Source organism: Enoplosus armatus, chromosome 13, assembly GCF_043641665.1.
Source record: "Enoplosus armatus isolate fEnoArm2 chromosome 13, fEnoArm2.hap1, whole genome shotgun sequence".
Classification (NCBI taxonomy): Eukaryota; Metazoa; Chordata; class Actinopteri; order Centrarchiformes; family Enoplosidae; genus Enoplosus; species Enoplosus armatus.
In genome coordinates, this window is record NC_092192.1 from 10,529,468 (window position 1) to 10,545,127 (window position 15,660).

Sequence of the window (15,660 nt, forward strand, 5' to 3'; positions counted from 1 at the left end):
CTACGTCCCGCCGTTGTACGAGTAGTCCGCCTTGTTGTGCATCACCAGTTTATTGTCCACAAAGTAGAAGCTGTCGGACTGTGTCTCATACGGGTGCAGGACCATCTCTCTGACTGTGAGCAGATACAAACACATCACTGCTGTTAGAGCACTCAGTCCCAACCTGGGGGTCAGGACCCCCCCTAGGGGTCCCAACATAAATGACAAAATATTTGCAAACTAATAACATTCCCATCCGCCTCAGCTTTGAATTAATGCTAATTAGCAAGTGTTAGCATGCTAACATGCTGAACTAAGATGTCATTGTGTTATGATGATGTTTTGTATTTGTAATTGATGGACTGCATATAAAGAAAGTAAGAAAAAAAAAAGACTCAGTCACCAACCTGACGAAGGCAAGATAGTGACATGTACTTAAGCTGGCCTGCACCTCACTATGTGTGTGTTCTCAAAGTTGAAAGAGTAATCATACAGGTAGTACTGTATTTCCCAGGAAAATGTTCTGGTGCACAGGAAGTGATGTGCATGACTGAACAGACAAAGAAAACAGCGCCACCTAAAGAAACTCCATCAACAAAAAATCCAGACATTTGTCCTCAGATACATCTAAACACATATCACACCACACTTTAATGTGGAGCCTGTGTCTTGGATCTAACTTCCCTGTACAGTATACATAATCAGTGCTGCAACGATAAGTTGATTAATTGATGAGTCGACACAAAAAAAATTAATTGAGAAATATTTTGACAACTGACTAAATGTTTTCGTATATTTGTCAAGGAAAATGCCAAACAATCCCTCATTACAGCTTCTCAAATGTGAGCATTTGCTTGCTTTTCTTTGGGTTTTGGACTGTCGGTCCAACAAAAGAAGTAATTGAAAAACGAATTTCAACAGCATTATAAGTATATAAGCACGCTGTCACAGGACCGCCAAACTGTTTTCTAGTGTGTGTGTGTGTGTGTGTGTGTGTGTGTGTGTGTGTGTGTGTGTGTGTGTGTGTGTGTGTGTGTATGTGTATGTGTGGACTTACTGCTGTCCTCAGACAGAGGTGGGAATTCGTAGATGTGCTCACAGGTGTTCTTGCTGCTGGGCATGCAGAAGCCGAACTCAAAGTCAAAACTCTTCAGCAACTTCTCTCTGAAATAATGTCTCTCGATCATCCTGAAGTTTTCTATCGGCATGTCTCCGACAGTGAACTCCACCCTGGAGGGACAAAGACAGACAGACAGAAAGAAGAAGGTGAGTGAGACAGAGAAATCACGGAGAGAGACAGACAGAGGATGCAGCCATCAGTCCGTTGGTACACGCTTCCTTGTAAATAAAGATTCACACACGTTCTCACTTACGTGGCTCCAACTTGCCGCAGTTGGAGAAAAGCGGGGGTGAACTGGTAACGGACAAATCGGCCGGCGTTTGGGTCAACGTCCCTCTTCTCCCCTGCTTTGTCTACAGCAAGGATCAGTTCGTATGAAACAGAACAGAATAAAATGAAATAGAAATATTTTCAGACATGGAACATTTCCCCTTGGCTTGTCTGTGGTTGGCTGACAACAAATTAAATATCAAACAACCCAGACAATCAGAATAAACAGGTTTATATTCCAGCTCATGTTTACTACCAAGTAATAAAAAATATGCATTTGTTTGGGAGAGAACAAGCACCGATTTGTTTTCCTAACTGAACTAAACATTGTTGAAGCATGTGGGATAACCAGTCTTGTATTTACAGGCCTCTTGCTACAACTTGAGCCCAGTTTTTGTTTTTTTAGCCTTTATGTGTCTGTATGCCAAATTAGCAATTAGCAGTTCCTCGCAATGTATCCATGGATGTACAAACAACTATCACTGGATTACTTCGACACAAAAGAAAACTTTCAAGGAGCGTCTCTTGTCTATGATGTCCCAGCAAATTATTATCTGAAATAACGATATCACCAGAAAGTATAAGTCACACTGAATCTTAGAACGTGTGTATGAGGTCTGTGTGTTCAGATTTAACTGAGTTATGAGTTTGATTTTTTTATGCAAATAATGGCAGTCAGTTTTTAAGCACCTTAATTTCATCCATGAGCTGCTGCAACCAATTGCTGACATTGATGGTGAGAAGGTAACTCAGCCGAATCAATAGTGCAAACTACAATAAAAATAAACTACCGACTTCCTTATATCTGCTTCTAACTACATTACAGTGTGTTATAAACCATTTATTAAAGTAAAGTGTTACCAATACTTCAGTGTCGTTTGGCTGCTTATTAGAGTGATCAAGCAGTTTTTAGACATTCCTTTCAACGCCATGATGGGGATCTTTTTTTCCTACATTTTATAGACTTACAATAAATTACCAATAATAAATCTCAATGTTTCTGAAGGTTAATGGATTTGTTTAAAAGACTTGTGCAGCCTACAAGTATGAAGCTGCTTTATAGTGTGTTCAAGTAATTAAAGGTTAAATTAAAGAAATCCATAGAGTAGTTCACCTGTGGATGGAGGTTTGGTGATTTCAAACAGCACTGTGCCGGTCTCCATGTCTCGGATCTTGAACCTGGTGAAGTCGATGTTGTAAATGTTCTCGTCTGGGCTGCACAGATAATCTGAGAGAGAGTGAAAGAGAACGGAGAGTTACAGAGATTGAACACTGATGCACTGAGCAGTTTGACATATTTTGGTAAAAGAAAAAAAGCTTTAAAATATGTTTAGATTTCTAAAAGGTATCAAAAAAGTACTGTAAAAGTAAAAGTACTGAAACTCGTATTGGAATGGTATTGGCACCAATAACGAATCCCCGCGCTAACAGGCAGATTCAGTTACTTTTTATTAATGCAATATTAAAAATCCCCCACTTGACTGCTATTAAATGTTTACCTTCTTTATTAATGAACATATTTTGCGAAGATATTATATCACGGAAATTAGTACTCCAAATAAATTAAGGTTTTAATGTTTCTCAGTTTAACATTGAGAAAAGAAAAATAAAAACAGCTGCAAACAAAGATAATTTATTCTTTTAAGCACTAGTTGCTCCGCAGTCAGGAAGCTGTAATCTCAGGAGCTACCTTTCATTCAGTCGTCTCCATGAACAGACAACACTGAGAGTGAACCCCACTAACAACAATATAAATACTCAAGAAGTAGCTATACTGACGATTGATGTTATTTTTAAATGAAAATATGCTCTCATCTCAACATTCACATTCCCAAAAACCAAAACAACTCTGCAGCAATCAAAAAAATACTCAAATAATAATATAAATTCAATACAGTTTACTGCTGTTTGAAACCATTTTCAACTTTTGGACAGCTGGCTAATGTATTAAAAAGCTCCTTTTGACCATTTTAAGTTGATTTTTGAGTCTTAATGAAAAACTGTGTTAGAGGAGCCATTTCCTCACAAATACAACGACACACACACACACACACACACACACACAGTAAGAAAGAGAGTTATTTTTATTCCTCTAATCCCTCCTGCCCTCACCAGGCAGTGTCACTGCTTATTAGCGTTCCCCAGCAGAGCAGACACTTCCTGCTTCCTGCCTGATCCGATGATGCCGCTGTTCGGCAGGTGTAACTGCAACATCTCTCCATCATCTCCACGGTGGCTCCCTCGCCTCACACCGGCAGCCACAAAGCTCACGTGATGTTGGGCGATGAAAAATGAATTAAAAATACATTTGGGATAACATTGTTTCAGGGCTTTGAGAGTGGATCGCTGCAGGTCTGAGCAGCCACGAGAGAAACAGTAAATGTGTGCGATTACGTGCCACGTCCATCTGTTAGCTCAGTGTCTGTTTTTCCTTCTCTTGTGATGTTAACAGATCTGCAGTTGTCTCTGCCTGTTTCTCTTGATGGACACGTTCTTGTGACACGCAGTGTGTCCTCTGTGCCTGCTGACAATAAGACACATCTGTCTGCTCAGAGACAACAGTAAAGCGGTGGAGACATGGACAGTACACGTCAGTACACAGAGGGATAATTGAATCGCTAATGATGGCTGTTCTGACCGGCCAATCAACCCACCAGCTGTTCTTTATGACACATCGACAGCAGCAGCTTCCCAATAAAAAAAACACAGCATGTTTCCAGATGTTACATCAGCTCCCAACTGTGAATTTCCAGCATGTCTTGTTTTTCCTATTTCTATTCAAATGTTTGCCAATGTTAAATTGATTAAGTCTGTATCTGACTTATCGTACTTGAGGGGCCAGTGCGACAGTGGATATGACTTTTAGTTAGGTAGATTAGTGTTTGTGTAGGGAGAGATTGGAGGGACCGCTGTGATGTCACACTGATGCAGCACATCTGGAAGGCACCATGGGCCAGATGCATAGAACTGTGTAGGTTCATGACTAAAACTATATGCAGATATATGCATACATATTCTTTTTGTCAGATTTTTGAACGGATTTGTTTTACAAAATCATCATCAATCATCTTTTAATGGAAAGAGCGTCAAAGGAGAAGCGCAGTTGCCAGAACAGCTGTCATTACACACGACCATCATGCACGCCTGATGTTATTCACAGCTCCCGTATCATTAATTCATCTCATGTGCCTGCTAACAATCATTGACGGTGATATCTCAATCAATATACCATCATAACATCAGAAAGATGATCAACAATGAATTACTAACTTTTTGAATCAACATGAAAAGGTCATTAACACTGGGACACAAATGACGGTTCTAATGTGAATAAACAGAATTATAAATATGCCAACGCTCTAATCAAACAACAATTTGTGCTCATCTCCTCCAGCTAATACAATGCTTACATTACAGGTACAAATGCTGCTGGAAACTACAGAAACATGTAGGTATTTTAACTATGATTGGATATCAGTAAACGTATCAAGAATGTGCACCTTTAGTAGTAGTTTAGTAGTTCAACAGTGTTCCTAAATGTGAACTGTAAATGAGATAATATGTAGGTCAGGACCATTCAGGTTGAAAGTGTTTTTAGTCACAGTGTTTCCAAGCTGGAGCCTGACTCAGAGCTCGGCCTCCTCCTGCTTCGACTCTGCAGATTTCTTTTTGCTTCCTGTGTGGTGTTTATTTCTACATTAAATCCCCCTGGAGGATTATTTACAATGCTCCCTGCATGTTATTTTTCATGTTTAATGTATTCATGCTGGAGCACGCCCGAAGTAGAAGCGTACACCCCGAAGTCACAGCGTGTTGTCGACTCCAGTTACTGTACGGGCCGAGTGTGTTCCTGACGGAGCTGATCTGATTCGTTGCGACGCTGTGATGCCTTTGCTCCTCTGTCAGCCTGAATGCTGAGGTCGGCTCTTCTAAACACATCAGCTCGGCATACAGCGCTGCGTCTACTGCTGTACAACACCTGAAGATTCTCACACACACACACACACACGAAACAAACACCCACAGCAGCAACATTTTGATTAAAAAACATACAACATATATGCCTGCAAGGAGTGGGAACATTAATAACAGTTCTGCATTAGTGTGTGTGTGTGTGTGTGTGTGTGTGTGTGTGTGTGTGTGTGTGTGTGTGTGTGTGTGTGTGTGTGTGTGCGCGTGCGCACATGTACACTGCACATGTACACTGTACCACAGCTGGTGTTGTCCTCGTCCTTTTGCTAACCTAGTGCTAATAGTTACCTTTGAGCCTCCTAATGAAGTCCCATGTGGACAATGAGTTTGAATGAGAGTTTGTTGTGTGTGCGTGCTCTCACTTCGCCTCAGAAAACCTGAGGTGTAGTAAATTACATGCAGTCTGTTACCTCAGGTCATACACCCTCGCGCACACACACCCACAGAGAGCCATCTGAGGTCAACTTGCTGCTAGAAGCTAATGAGGCCATGAACAGACTCCAGTTTATCATTGTCAGTCTTCTGCGGTGTGATAGTAAACACCTCCAGACAGAGCAAGCTTTCTCTGGGTGTGTGTGTGTGTGTGTGTGTGTGTGTGTGTAGGACTGACTCAACCAAAAGGCAACCTTTGTGAATTCAAAGCATGCAGTGAAGTGTCTGGTCACCGCAGTCCGAGCTGACTGACGCAACACACTGAGAAGTCAAAGCTGAGCTGTGAGTGTTAACTGATCCAGAAAGCTGAAAACAGGAAGCTCATCTGCAAACCACTTCAACACCAGCAGATTTTAACAAAATCCTGCAACGACTTCAGAGTTCCCGTCCTCATCACTGGACAAACGTATCTACATCCAGATCTTATTCATGTCTAATGTGTAGTCAAATGTATTCTGGTGATATTTTGGTGCCTGTGTCCACACATGAAAACAACACAACGATATGACTCTTTGTGACCTTTTAATTTTTATTTGAACTGAATGGTTTGACTGTGTGCAATGTTGAGTAAAATGTTTTATTGCTTTACAGATGTGCACCTGGGAAGAAGCAAAAAAACATATTTTCCACATTTAACAGATATTTCTTTTGTAATGACTGCGTATGGAAAGAGAGGCTGTTTGGGCCCTGGTCCGCAATGGCAATTTAATGTTTAGAGTTTCAGTAATCTCTTTCTATAGTAGTTTTAATTGTTAGTGGTGGTGGAGTCCGCCCTTCCTCATTCAAATTGCCTTCCTTAGCACAAGGGATGCACAGACGAACTACTAGTGCAGCATGAAATCAGATCACAGTTGCTGATGGCACAATGGAAAAAGACTGATTCTTTATTAAAATGACCGTTTGTCAGTAATGTCAGTAACCACGGGCGTTTGCCAAATCAACCAGGACTGAAATCTTACAACTTTAACAAAATACATTAATGACAAAGCCAATGATGCCACCACACTTTGTGACCATTTGAAATAGACCCTAAAAGCTGCTGCAAGGTAGTTTATAAAGAGCTGATTTACCAAAATGAACTGAAAGAGCAGCACACACACACACACACGCACACACACACGCACACGCACAGAGTGAGAGTGGTCATGAGTTTTTCTATCATCTTTCAGCTGACATCCTTCCTGTCCGCTCATCGCATTTGTGGCAAAAAGCACCAGTTTACAAGCAGACTAGGTCAGGTCCACAGTTCAACACATACTGTACCATGTGACCTAGATTCAGCCAAAATAAACAGTTCTGAGCTTGTTTTAGCGGTTCACCCAGATAACGCTGGGACGGGACAGATCTCAGGAACCTTCCAGTTCGACGGTTTAAGATCACAGCCACATGAAACCATATTAAAGGCTTATAAACACAACATGCATGCAGGCGAAAATTACAGCTGACACTGATAATGGGATCAAGTTCAGTCTGTCCCACTTGAGCTGCAGATTGGTGGGTCCGTCCTCCCTGGAAGTTTCCGCAGTTACTAGTTTTCACCTCCCTGCAAGGAGGATACACATTTAAATCACATAGGAATCTCAATGGTGTACAATGTGAATATAAAGGCAGTTTTTAAGCCAGTTTAAAATGATTAGTGCTCATCGTTTTTGGTTTATTAAACCAAAACTGAAAACTCGTTCATTAAAATCCATAATACAAAAATCTGCATCAAAATCAGACTTAACGTCCTCTCTTTCTATTACCAGAAGCCTTTTCTGAGCTGCTCATCACAATAGGAAATTTTAACCTATTTCAGCAGGAAACAATGTTTGGATGCCCGGGGACATAACTCTGAGTGAAATCTATTTAAACCAATAGATGTTTCTGTGAAAATTGGCAAAAACTGAAAATGATTGGCCTTAAAATGTTCAAATGCATTAAAAAAATAATATATATACAAATAATCCTAATGATTGAATCATTTTAGGCATAATTGTGCAGCGGTATGTGCAAACAACGTCAGCCTAAATATATCGGTCATCTGACAACAGTCATGTCATGTGACAGAGGTGAGGTGGGACGTAGTGCTGCAGCAAAGATGAGAACATTTTAACCAGTAATCCTCTAAGATTAGCTCCAGGGATAGATGAGTGTGATTGAACACAAAGGACCTTGTACGAACCGATTAGTTCAGAAGTACGAGTGATTTAAGAAAACTTGCCCACAAATGGAGCGGCACAGGTAGCCGTACATAGCAGTTAAAGGCATCGACTATCCTAAAGATTCAATCTCATGAACATTCATCAGGTTGAAGCGAGCAATTTACAAAACGTTTCGGTTAGGGTTGGGTGATGTGTTTAAATTTTCTGAACCAGCGATTGCTGATATATTCACGCAGTCCCGACTTATTCTGTTTGATTAAATTTGCCTTCACCTTATCCTCTGACATCTGGAGCCTTTAATGTGAAAATCTAATTTTACTGAAACATTACAGCCTATAGGCTACTCTTCTTCAATTAAACAAAATAAATCACCTTCAGATCTTTGCTTAGCAATAAGCTGTAAAGACGCCAGTTCCTACTCGTACACTCTTTGAATTGCACTTTACAGGTTAAATACTTACAGAGTCAAATTCTGGAGGAGGCAGACCATTCAATTAGCAAATAAAATGACAAAAATTGTCCAAAAAAATATAGTGATGATAGTAAACTAGTGATGGACTCAAAAATCGCAGATATATTCGTCCAATCACTCAGCCCTAGTTTGGGCACGGAAGAGAGTTTGGTGAAACCCTCCCAGGAAAAAGTAAGAGATTTAGGATAAGAATACGAAAATGTTCTCGCATGAAGCCCATTGTGTGTTTGTGTTTCAGTATAGCGGTTAACACCCACCACTCTCAGGTTTGTTTCAGGTTATTTTTGCCGGCGTGGCGTGGCACGAACATTTATCCCCCATGAGCTATAGGCTTCCCTTCAGCTCAGTGAGTGCGTCCCTACTATATATAATACAGCCAGCTCCTATCTATACTGCTGGACCTGTGCCACTTCATGGAGCCCTCCGTCCTGTTGGCATGGAAACCACACATTTAGTCTCCTGCCCTCTCGCTCACCTCACAGCGACAGTCAGGGCTGTAATTTGCTGCCACTTGCAGGATATTACAGTAAAACACAATGATGACAATATGTTTTGGTAAAGGGGAGGGGGATCTACCAGTTAGGTGGGAGGAGGAAGGCAGTTAGGCCCGACACAGCTCGCTTGGACTTATCCGGTTTAGTTTCTTGTACGACGGAAAATCCTACTAATCACTGGAGGGAGAGGGCAGGGCTAAAGCAGCAAGGGGGCGAACATCCCGTTTCAACATGAAATATGCCAAATTACAGGAGCGAGATGTCCTAAAACACCACATCATCATAACTTTTTTATTAGTTTGTAAGCCAGAGGAAGGAAGGAGCAAAAAACATCCTGCAGATTAAAAAATGCAGGAGATCGTTCATCAACTTTAATGTTTTTTTGGATCAACATGTTGAAGGTATAGAAAATTAGCTGTACTGGCGATATGAACAGCATCGCATTTGTTGCACTTTTTGATGCATTTGAATGGCGATGCACCTGGATAACTGTTAAATAAGTAAAGTCAATTTCAATATCTAAACACCCAAACTCTTGACTTGAAAGCAACAAGTTAACTATATTTAGGAATTATTAACAGACAAAAAGGTCTACTTTGATAAGTATAAATGATGCCTGGTCCCATGGTGCAAATTAGTGTATTTTGTCTAAGCATATTAGATTATTTGTGTGAACATTTAGACATTTATAGAAAACTTGTGTTTTCAGTAACACAACTTTTTTGGTTTGTTTGTTTTTCGCTTAAATTCAGCTCAATATAAAACAGACTTGATATGTAACAATTTCCTCTCCTCTGCAATCTGAACTGTGATGAAGTTTGATAGCATGCAGGCGTAGAGGAGGGACGCATCTCGTCGCTGCCTTACTGACCTGATTTCGCCTGTTGATGACCACAGCATCATGGTAACAGTGCTGTGGTAAAAATGGGTTTTAAATAATATTGCTTTAAAAATGAGGGGCAGCGAAAAGAAGAGCTGATGGGGAGATGTGAGAGCAGATTTGGTTTGGTGGAGGTTCATTGTTGGACTCTAGATATGGATGCAGCTTTCAGCAGTTAGACATCAGACTTAATTATACATAACTTTCAGTTTGCCTTCATTCAATGTCAAGAAAGGTTAAAAAATATCACGTTTAAACACATTTGGGAGAAAAAGCCGGCTCTGAAATTGAGTTGTTCTTGTTTGTCTTTGAATGAAAGATAGATGATGTCTGTGTTGGGCCTTCCCTAATTATATGACCCATCTGTGGCAGCTTATGATGATCTTGACAAGCAAATGAAGTTTCATCACCTGCTACCCCATTTAACTTCACAGCACAGAGCTTTTAAATGCACCAGATCTGCACCAGCACACTGCTGAAGCAGTACAAGCCAACAGGACTGCAGGCCTAAGTGGGTTATTTGAGCTCTGGGTGCTTAACAGACCTCGTGGGCTGTAAAACAGTTTATTCTCACAGATCATCACTTGGTTGTTTAGTTTTCGCACCAAAGACCTCGCAGGTCTCGGACAGGTTCACAGAGTCGTGTTCAGGAAATGTCATTTAAAGCTGTGAAACTGCTGCTGTTCATGAGTACGACTGACAGTGACAGCATATTTATTACTTGCTGGTTGTCCTTAGACTGTCTGAATTTAGCTCAACACTGACCAAAGTTCTGGTTGTGAGCTAAATTTCTATTTCCGAAATTGAGTTAAAGCACCAGTTAAAATATGTACTGTGGCTACAGAATATACTTGTTTCTGATTGGCTTGAAGGCGTCTGTTAAACCCGTAAACCATAGCAACAAAGCTAATGCTTTACCCTCAATAAGTTAAACTCGCTAAAACTAACTGGCAGTTAAATCAAAAGTACTCAAAGTAGACAAAACATGTTTAAACACTTATTATTGTGGTTATGACTTCAACTTATCATAGATGTATTGGCAGAATGGACGAGATGGAGGGATGCCCGTACCGTGCTAATTATTGTTTACTCATTGTGTCGCCGCAGTCAGCATGTGTGTGAAATCTTGAATCGCCCAATTCATTCTTAAATTCTGGCTAAAAACCTATTTGAGTCAAAAGTGTCACCTTCTCAGTGTCCGACCAACAGAGAAATATGGTCACAATCTCCCCATCTGTTCCTAAATCATGGTGTTGAATAAGTATTAACTAATAACTTTCATAATTACCTCATTGATTCTTGAGTTATGGCCAAAAACTTATTTGTCAAGGTAATTTTGAGGTCACAGTGCCCTTTGACCTTTGAGTTAAAAAGGTTGTCTGACCAACTATATGGTCATCAGTTCTTAAGTTATGGCCTAAAACATGTTTTGTGAGGTCACAGTGACCTTGACCTTTGACCTTTGTCTGCCAAATTCTAAATCAGTTCATCCTCGAGTTCACAAGAGCGGGACCAACGGACAGACAACCCGCAAAACATAATGACATAAAAAAGCCAAACATTTCTGCTCTTCTCTGCTTTATAACCGTAAACTGAATATCTGCGGGATTTGGACAATTGGTCGGACAAAAGACACTTTAAGATGTCACCTTGGGCTGTGGAAAATTGTGATGATGATAATTTTGTGACATTTTATACATCAGCCAGACTGTCGATCAGCTAATCGATTAATTGACTAATCGTTTCAGCTCTACATAAAACAAGTGGTTACTCTGAACAAAACAACCATACTGACACAAACTGTTAGCTGCATAGAAACAAGCAGCGGAGCCTCTCTTGTAGCTCTGAGGGTTGTGATGAGCTCCGCACTGACACGACAGATTAAGATTCAGTTAAGAACATAAGTTTGGATCAGATCAGTCAACTGAGCAGAAAGCCTGTTCTGGTCGATGCAAATCATGATCAATCTTAGCAGCTTGCTTTGATTATGGCTATTTGAAAATCCCTTTTCTGAGAATTTATCAAACACACAGTGAAGGTTCCTCTCCTGTGAGACATCTGCGCTGAGTAAAACAAAGAAACGTTTTGACTCAGGACTGTTGTCAAGTCTGGCTGAGCTGTGCTGAGTGTTGTCGATTGTGTATCATGCCTTGCCATGGGAATCAATTTCAGCCACTTGAGGATGAGTAGCAGCAGCAGGGAAAAAAACAGACAGACGAGTCACAAAACAACAGAAGGGCTTCAGTGTCTTCTCAGGAGAGAGCTCAGGTTGTTTCCTGCTTTGTTTGACCGCCAGAAACGCTGCCAAGCGAGTGTGAGTGTGTGTGTACATATGTATCTGTCTATGTAACCCATCATGTGACAGCACAACTACACTGTTAAACACAGGAGCAGAGGGGAGGAAAGAAAGTAGAGGAGGAAGTGTGTGGGAGAACAGAGCATGCACGCTCCGCTGGCTGTAACCGCAGGGAGATGCTTCACGTTGCCGTAGTGATTCAAGCGTGTATCCACGTTGCTGTGGTGATTCACACATGCCACCTCTTGCCTCCAGCGATGACGCTGCGAGGTAGGAAAGTAAGAGTTTCCAAGACCATAATAGGGTCCAGCGTGGGAGACAGAATCATTACGATGCTCCCGTACACGTCGCAGTGCAGCTGGACAACGATCCCCACATAGACTCACTCATGGGGATCACCAACAACAACCATAGACACTCGAACATGTGTGCTATCAAGTCAAAACACAACTGCAGTTATACTCCAGTTCCTTATGACTGACTGGTGAAAGGAAAATTTTAAAAAGCTACCAGACTTTACGCCGACTGTCAGCAAAAGAGGAAGGACGAGCCGAGCCAAAGGATGTTCCCAGAGCTCTTCCTCTTCTCAGTAAGCTGTGATTATGCTGGACTGGACAAGCAAGATCTCGTTCCTCATCACAACATAAACTTCCTGTATTATCTTGAGCTGCATGAAAACGTAATGCAAAATAAAAGGAAAAAAGCATGAGAAATGTGAAAAACATGACTTGAGGGAAGGTATCCTAAAAAAAGACAAGCGCTCATTGTGTCGTCATTGCATCTCACAGTCTCATGTGGAAGTATGTTCATGAAAAGGTACATGACCATCAGTACATGTAGAAATAAAGAAAAATGTGAATTTGTGCCCAATGCCCCAAACTTAATTAATTAATTAATTTTTTTAAACTTCAGTAGCTTGGAGACAATCCGACAGTGTTTGCATGTTGTCTCAGTCAGTATCTCTCGTAACGGCTAATGTAACCGTGTTGTGTAAGTAAGGTATTACACTGGCCTTTAAATAGTCAAATGCCCTGCCGGCCACCTGTTAGCTAACTACTAGTTTAAGACCTGAGTTGGTAGATAGATGTGGGTGTTCTTGTGCACATAAGAGCTTCCTGGCTGCCAACTCTCCTCTGTGTTTCTCTATAAGAGGCTTGTTTGAGATTTAGAGGTGTAACATAATTAAAAAAGCAACTGCATTAAGTGGTGCGCCACGTAATCAGCAGCCTTTTTGTCGTTGAGACATTATGAATATACAACAGCAAATATGGTAATCAGATGTCACAAAAGGCCCCTCTGCCATGAATATATACATCAAATTGGTTTGTTTATCAGTGAATAAGCAGCTCTACTTGTGTTTAAAGAGGGTATAAACACTACTTTGGAAATCACTATGGTGTCTCGTAACTAAAAAAGACCAACAATTTGAATGTTAGATCTCTAATCTGCAAATCTTTTCTCTGACATAAAGTATAACACAATACAGTGGAGTACTGCAAACGTACATTTACTCAAGTACTGTACTTAAATGCAAATGTGAGGTACTTGTACTTTACTTGAGTGCTTCCATGTGTTGTTGATGTTACTGAAAGTTATTGTTGTTTTACTTTACCACATTCATTTGACAGTTTTAGTTACTTTTCAAATTAAGATTTCACAAAACAAAACAAATGATCAGCTACTGTAATATGGCCCACTGTTACAGATAAAACTACCAAACAACGCCATATAATGTAGTTAAAATTAACTCCAGCTCAAAATGCTACTTACACATGAATGCATCAATAAAGCAATAATATAACAATATACCAATCACTAGGGCAGACTGTTTGTCTGCATAACAAATACTTTTGTTTTACTTACTATTGTTCTTTTACTTTTGCAAGACTTTTACTTGTAATGGAGTATTTGAACATTGTGGTATTGCTACTTGTACTGTAGTAAAAGCACTGAATACTTCTACTGCTGATACAACACCACTCTTACCTGACTCTGTTAGTTAGTTTGATAGTTTTGAATCCCAAGCTACCTGACTGCAGAATTAACTCGTAAACTCAAGCTACAACATTTCAACAACAGTTCCACTAAGAGGTAATTTAGATATCTATAAAAAAAACAACCCCACACAATTTAGGATTACAAACAGTTGAGCAGCTACACACATGAACATAATGCCTGGGTGTTTTAATCCTCTGGAGAGGAATGAAGAGAAAGGTGAAAACCTCAGTGCTGAACTAAATGTGAACTGTGCAAAGGAAGCTTACAGGCTGTTTTGAAGGGTGACCCCTCAGTCACCCCAGCACCTCACTCTGCACCTTTCAAGTCAAATAAGATCACCCTGAAGTGAGAACATGCTACTCAAGGGATGATGTAATTTAAGAGGATACAATGCAAGTCACGCATGTCATCTGCATTTGGGGATTCTTTCACTGCTCCCACCAAGTCTTGTTGCACTTAAACTGCACACACATGGTGTTTTTAAACATCACTCATCCACCTCCATGATTGCGTGCTAACCTTAACCTCCCGGTAGGCTGACACCTCGCCTGCACAGGTCACAGGGCTACTAAGACGCCAACAGAGGAGCTTTCATGCACATCTGCAGACAGGTGGGCAACAATCACCAATGATGCATTATCATGTGTTTGAATGGGGCCTGCAGGCTATACATTACAGAAATAAGGGGACACGGTAATGACGTGATACATGACTCACAGAGGAGCTGTAACATTTCAGCACCTTTGTCCTCCTTTTTGACACTCAACAACGGACACAGCAGCGGGGAACTTACTCTCTGTGATCTTCTGCAAACCCAGAACATCCTCCGGAGTGATCACCGTGCTGCCGAGCAGGTCCTCCTCCGTGGTCACCGGGACTCCCACGTCGGTAGAGTTGCAGCCTTTCTTCACTTTCATCGCCGCCGTTTGCTTCGGACTGCCCTTACTGCTGCTGTCTGCGCCTCCGGTGTCTCTGCCTGGATTATTGCCGGCAGGCTTCTTAGCGCTTGATGGGTCCTGGCTGTTGCCTCTGCTGGTACAAGAATAGCTCATTCTCCGCTCCTCCTCCCTCTCTCCTAACCCAGGGCTTCCAAGATACAAAACAGTTGCCTCCCTCTCCCCCTCCCTCCCTCACCAAAGGATGCACAGTTGCTGTCCGTTATCCGGTGCTTAATTCAAATCCGCTTCGTCTTTATGAGTCTGCAGTCTGTCTCCGCAGACGGGTTGCATGCAAACGACCCCGGCTCCCGTGGGCTGAGCGCAATATGCGGAGAGCGGGCTGCTTTCTGCTGCTTCTCTGCGCAGCTGCTCTCCCAGACGATATTCCGGTCGTGTCAAGTGAAGCCAAGTCTGTCGGAAATAATCTGCTGGGTTTGAAATTGAAAAAGAGGCGGCAGATGGCCGTTGCTGTCGAGGAGGGAGGAGGGGGGGGGGGGGGGGGGGTCTCAGCGGCAGCCCTCCGCAGCACCCTGTGCGGCTGATAGGAAGCGGCTGGTGCCTCTGCGCGCAATCTGCGCTACAACCGACGAATGCGCGCAGCAATCAAGATGACAAAACTGCCGATTAATTAAACACCCTTAATATTTTCATTGTGTGTTTTCTAT

At 41.5% G+C, this 15,660-nt stretch overlaps 1 protein-coding gene across 1 annotated transcript; it reads right to left on the reverse strand.

Moving 5' to 3' along the window:
- On the reverse strand, window positions 1–15,109 carry unc119a2 (unc-119 lipid binding chaperone a2). Its single transcript, XM_070917555.1, has 5 exons — window positions 14,851–15,109; window positions 2,484–2,597; window positions 1,353–1,452; window positions 1,037–1,209; window positions 1–113 (listed from the first exon to the last, which is right to left on the reverse strand). Exons 1-5 carry the CDS (start codon window positions 15,107–15,109, stop codon window positions 1–3), a joined length of 759 nt encoding a protein of 252 aa, XP_070773656.1.
- Window positions 15,110–15,660: the final 551 nt, after the last annotated feature.

What these genes read in the sequence shown, in the direction of transcription:
- unc119a2 (XM_070917555.1), bottom strand. Translation starts at nt 15,109, where the DNA reads ATGAGCTATTCTTGTACCAGCAGAGGCAACAGCCAGGACCCATCAAGC. An exon ending in CACCAAACCTCCATCCACAG is followed by an intron (nt 1,453 to 2,483) that starts GTGAACTACTCT and finishes TCCTTGCTGTAG; the next exon opens with ACAAAGCAGGGGAGAAGAGG. An exon ending in ACCTCTGTCTGAGGACAGCA is followed by an intron (nt 114 to 1,036) that starts GTAAGTCCACAC and finishes ATCTGCTCACAG; the next exon opens with TCAGAGAGATGGTCCTGCAC.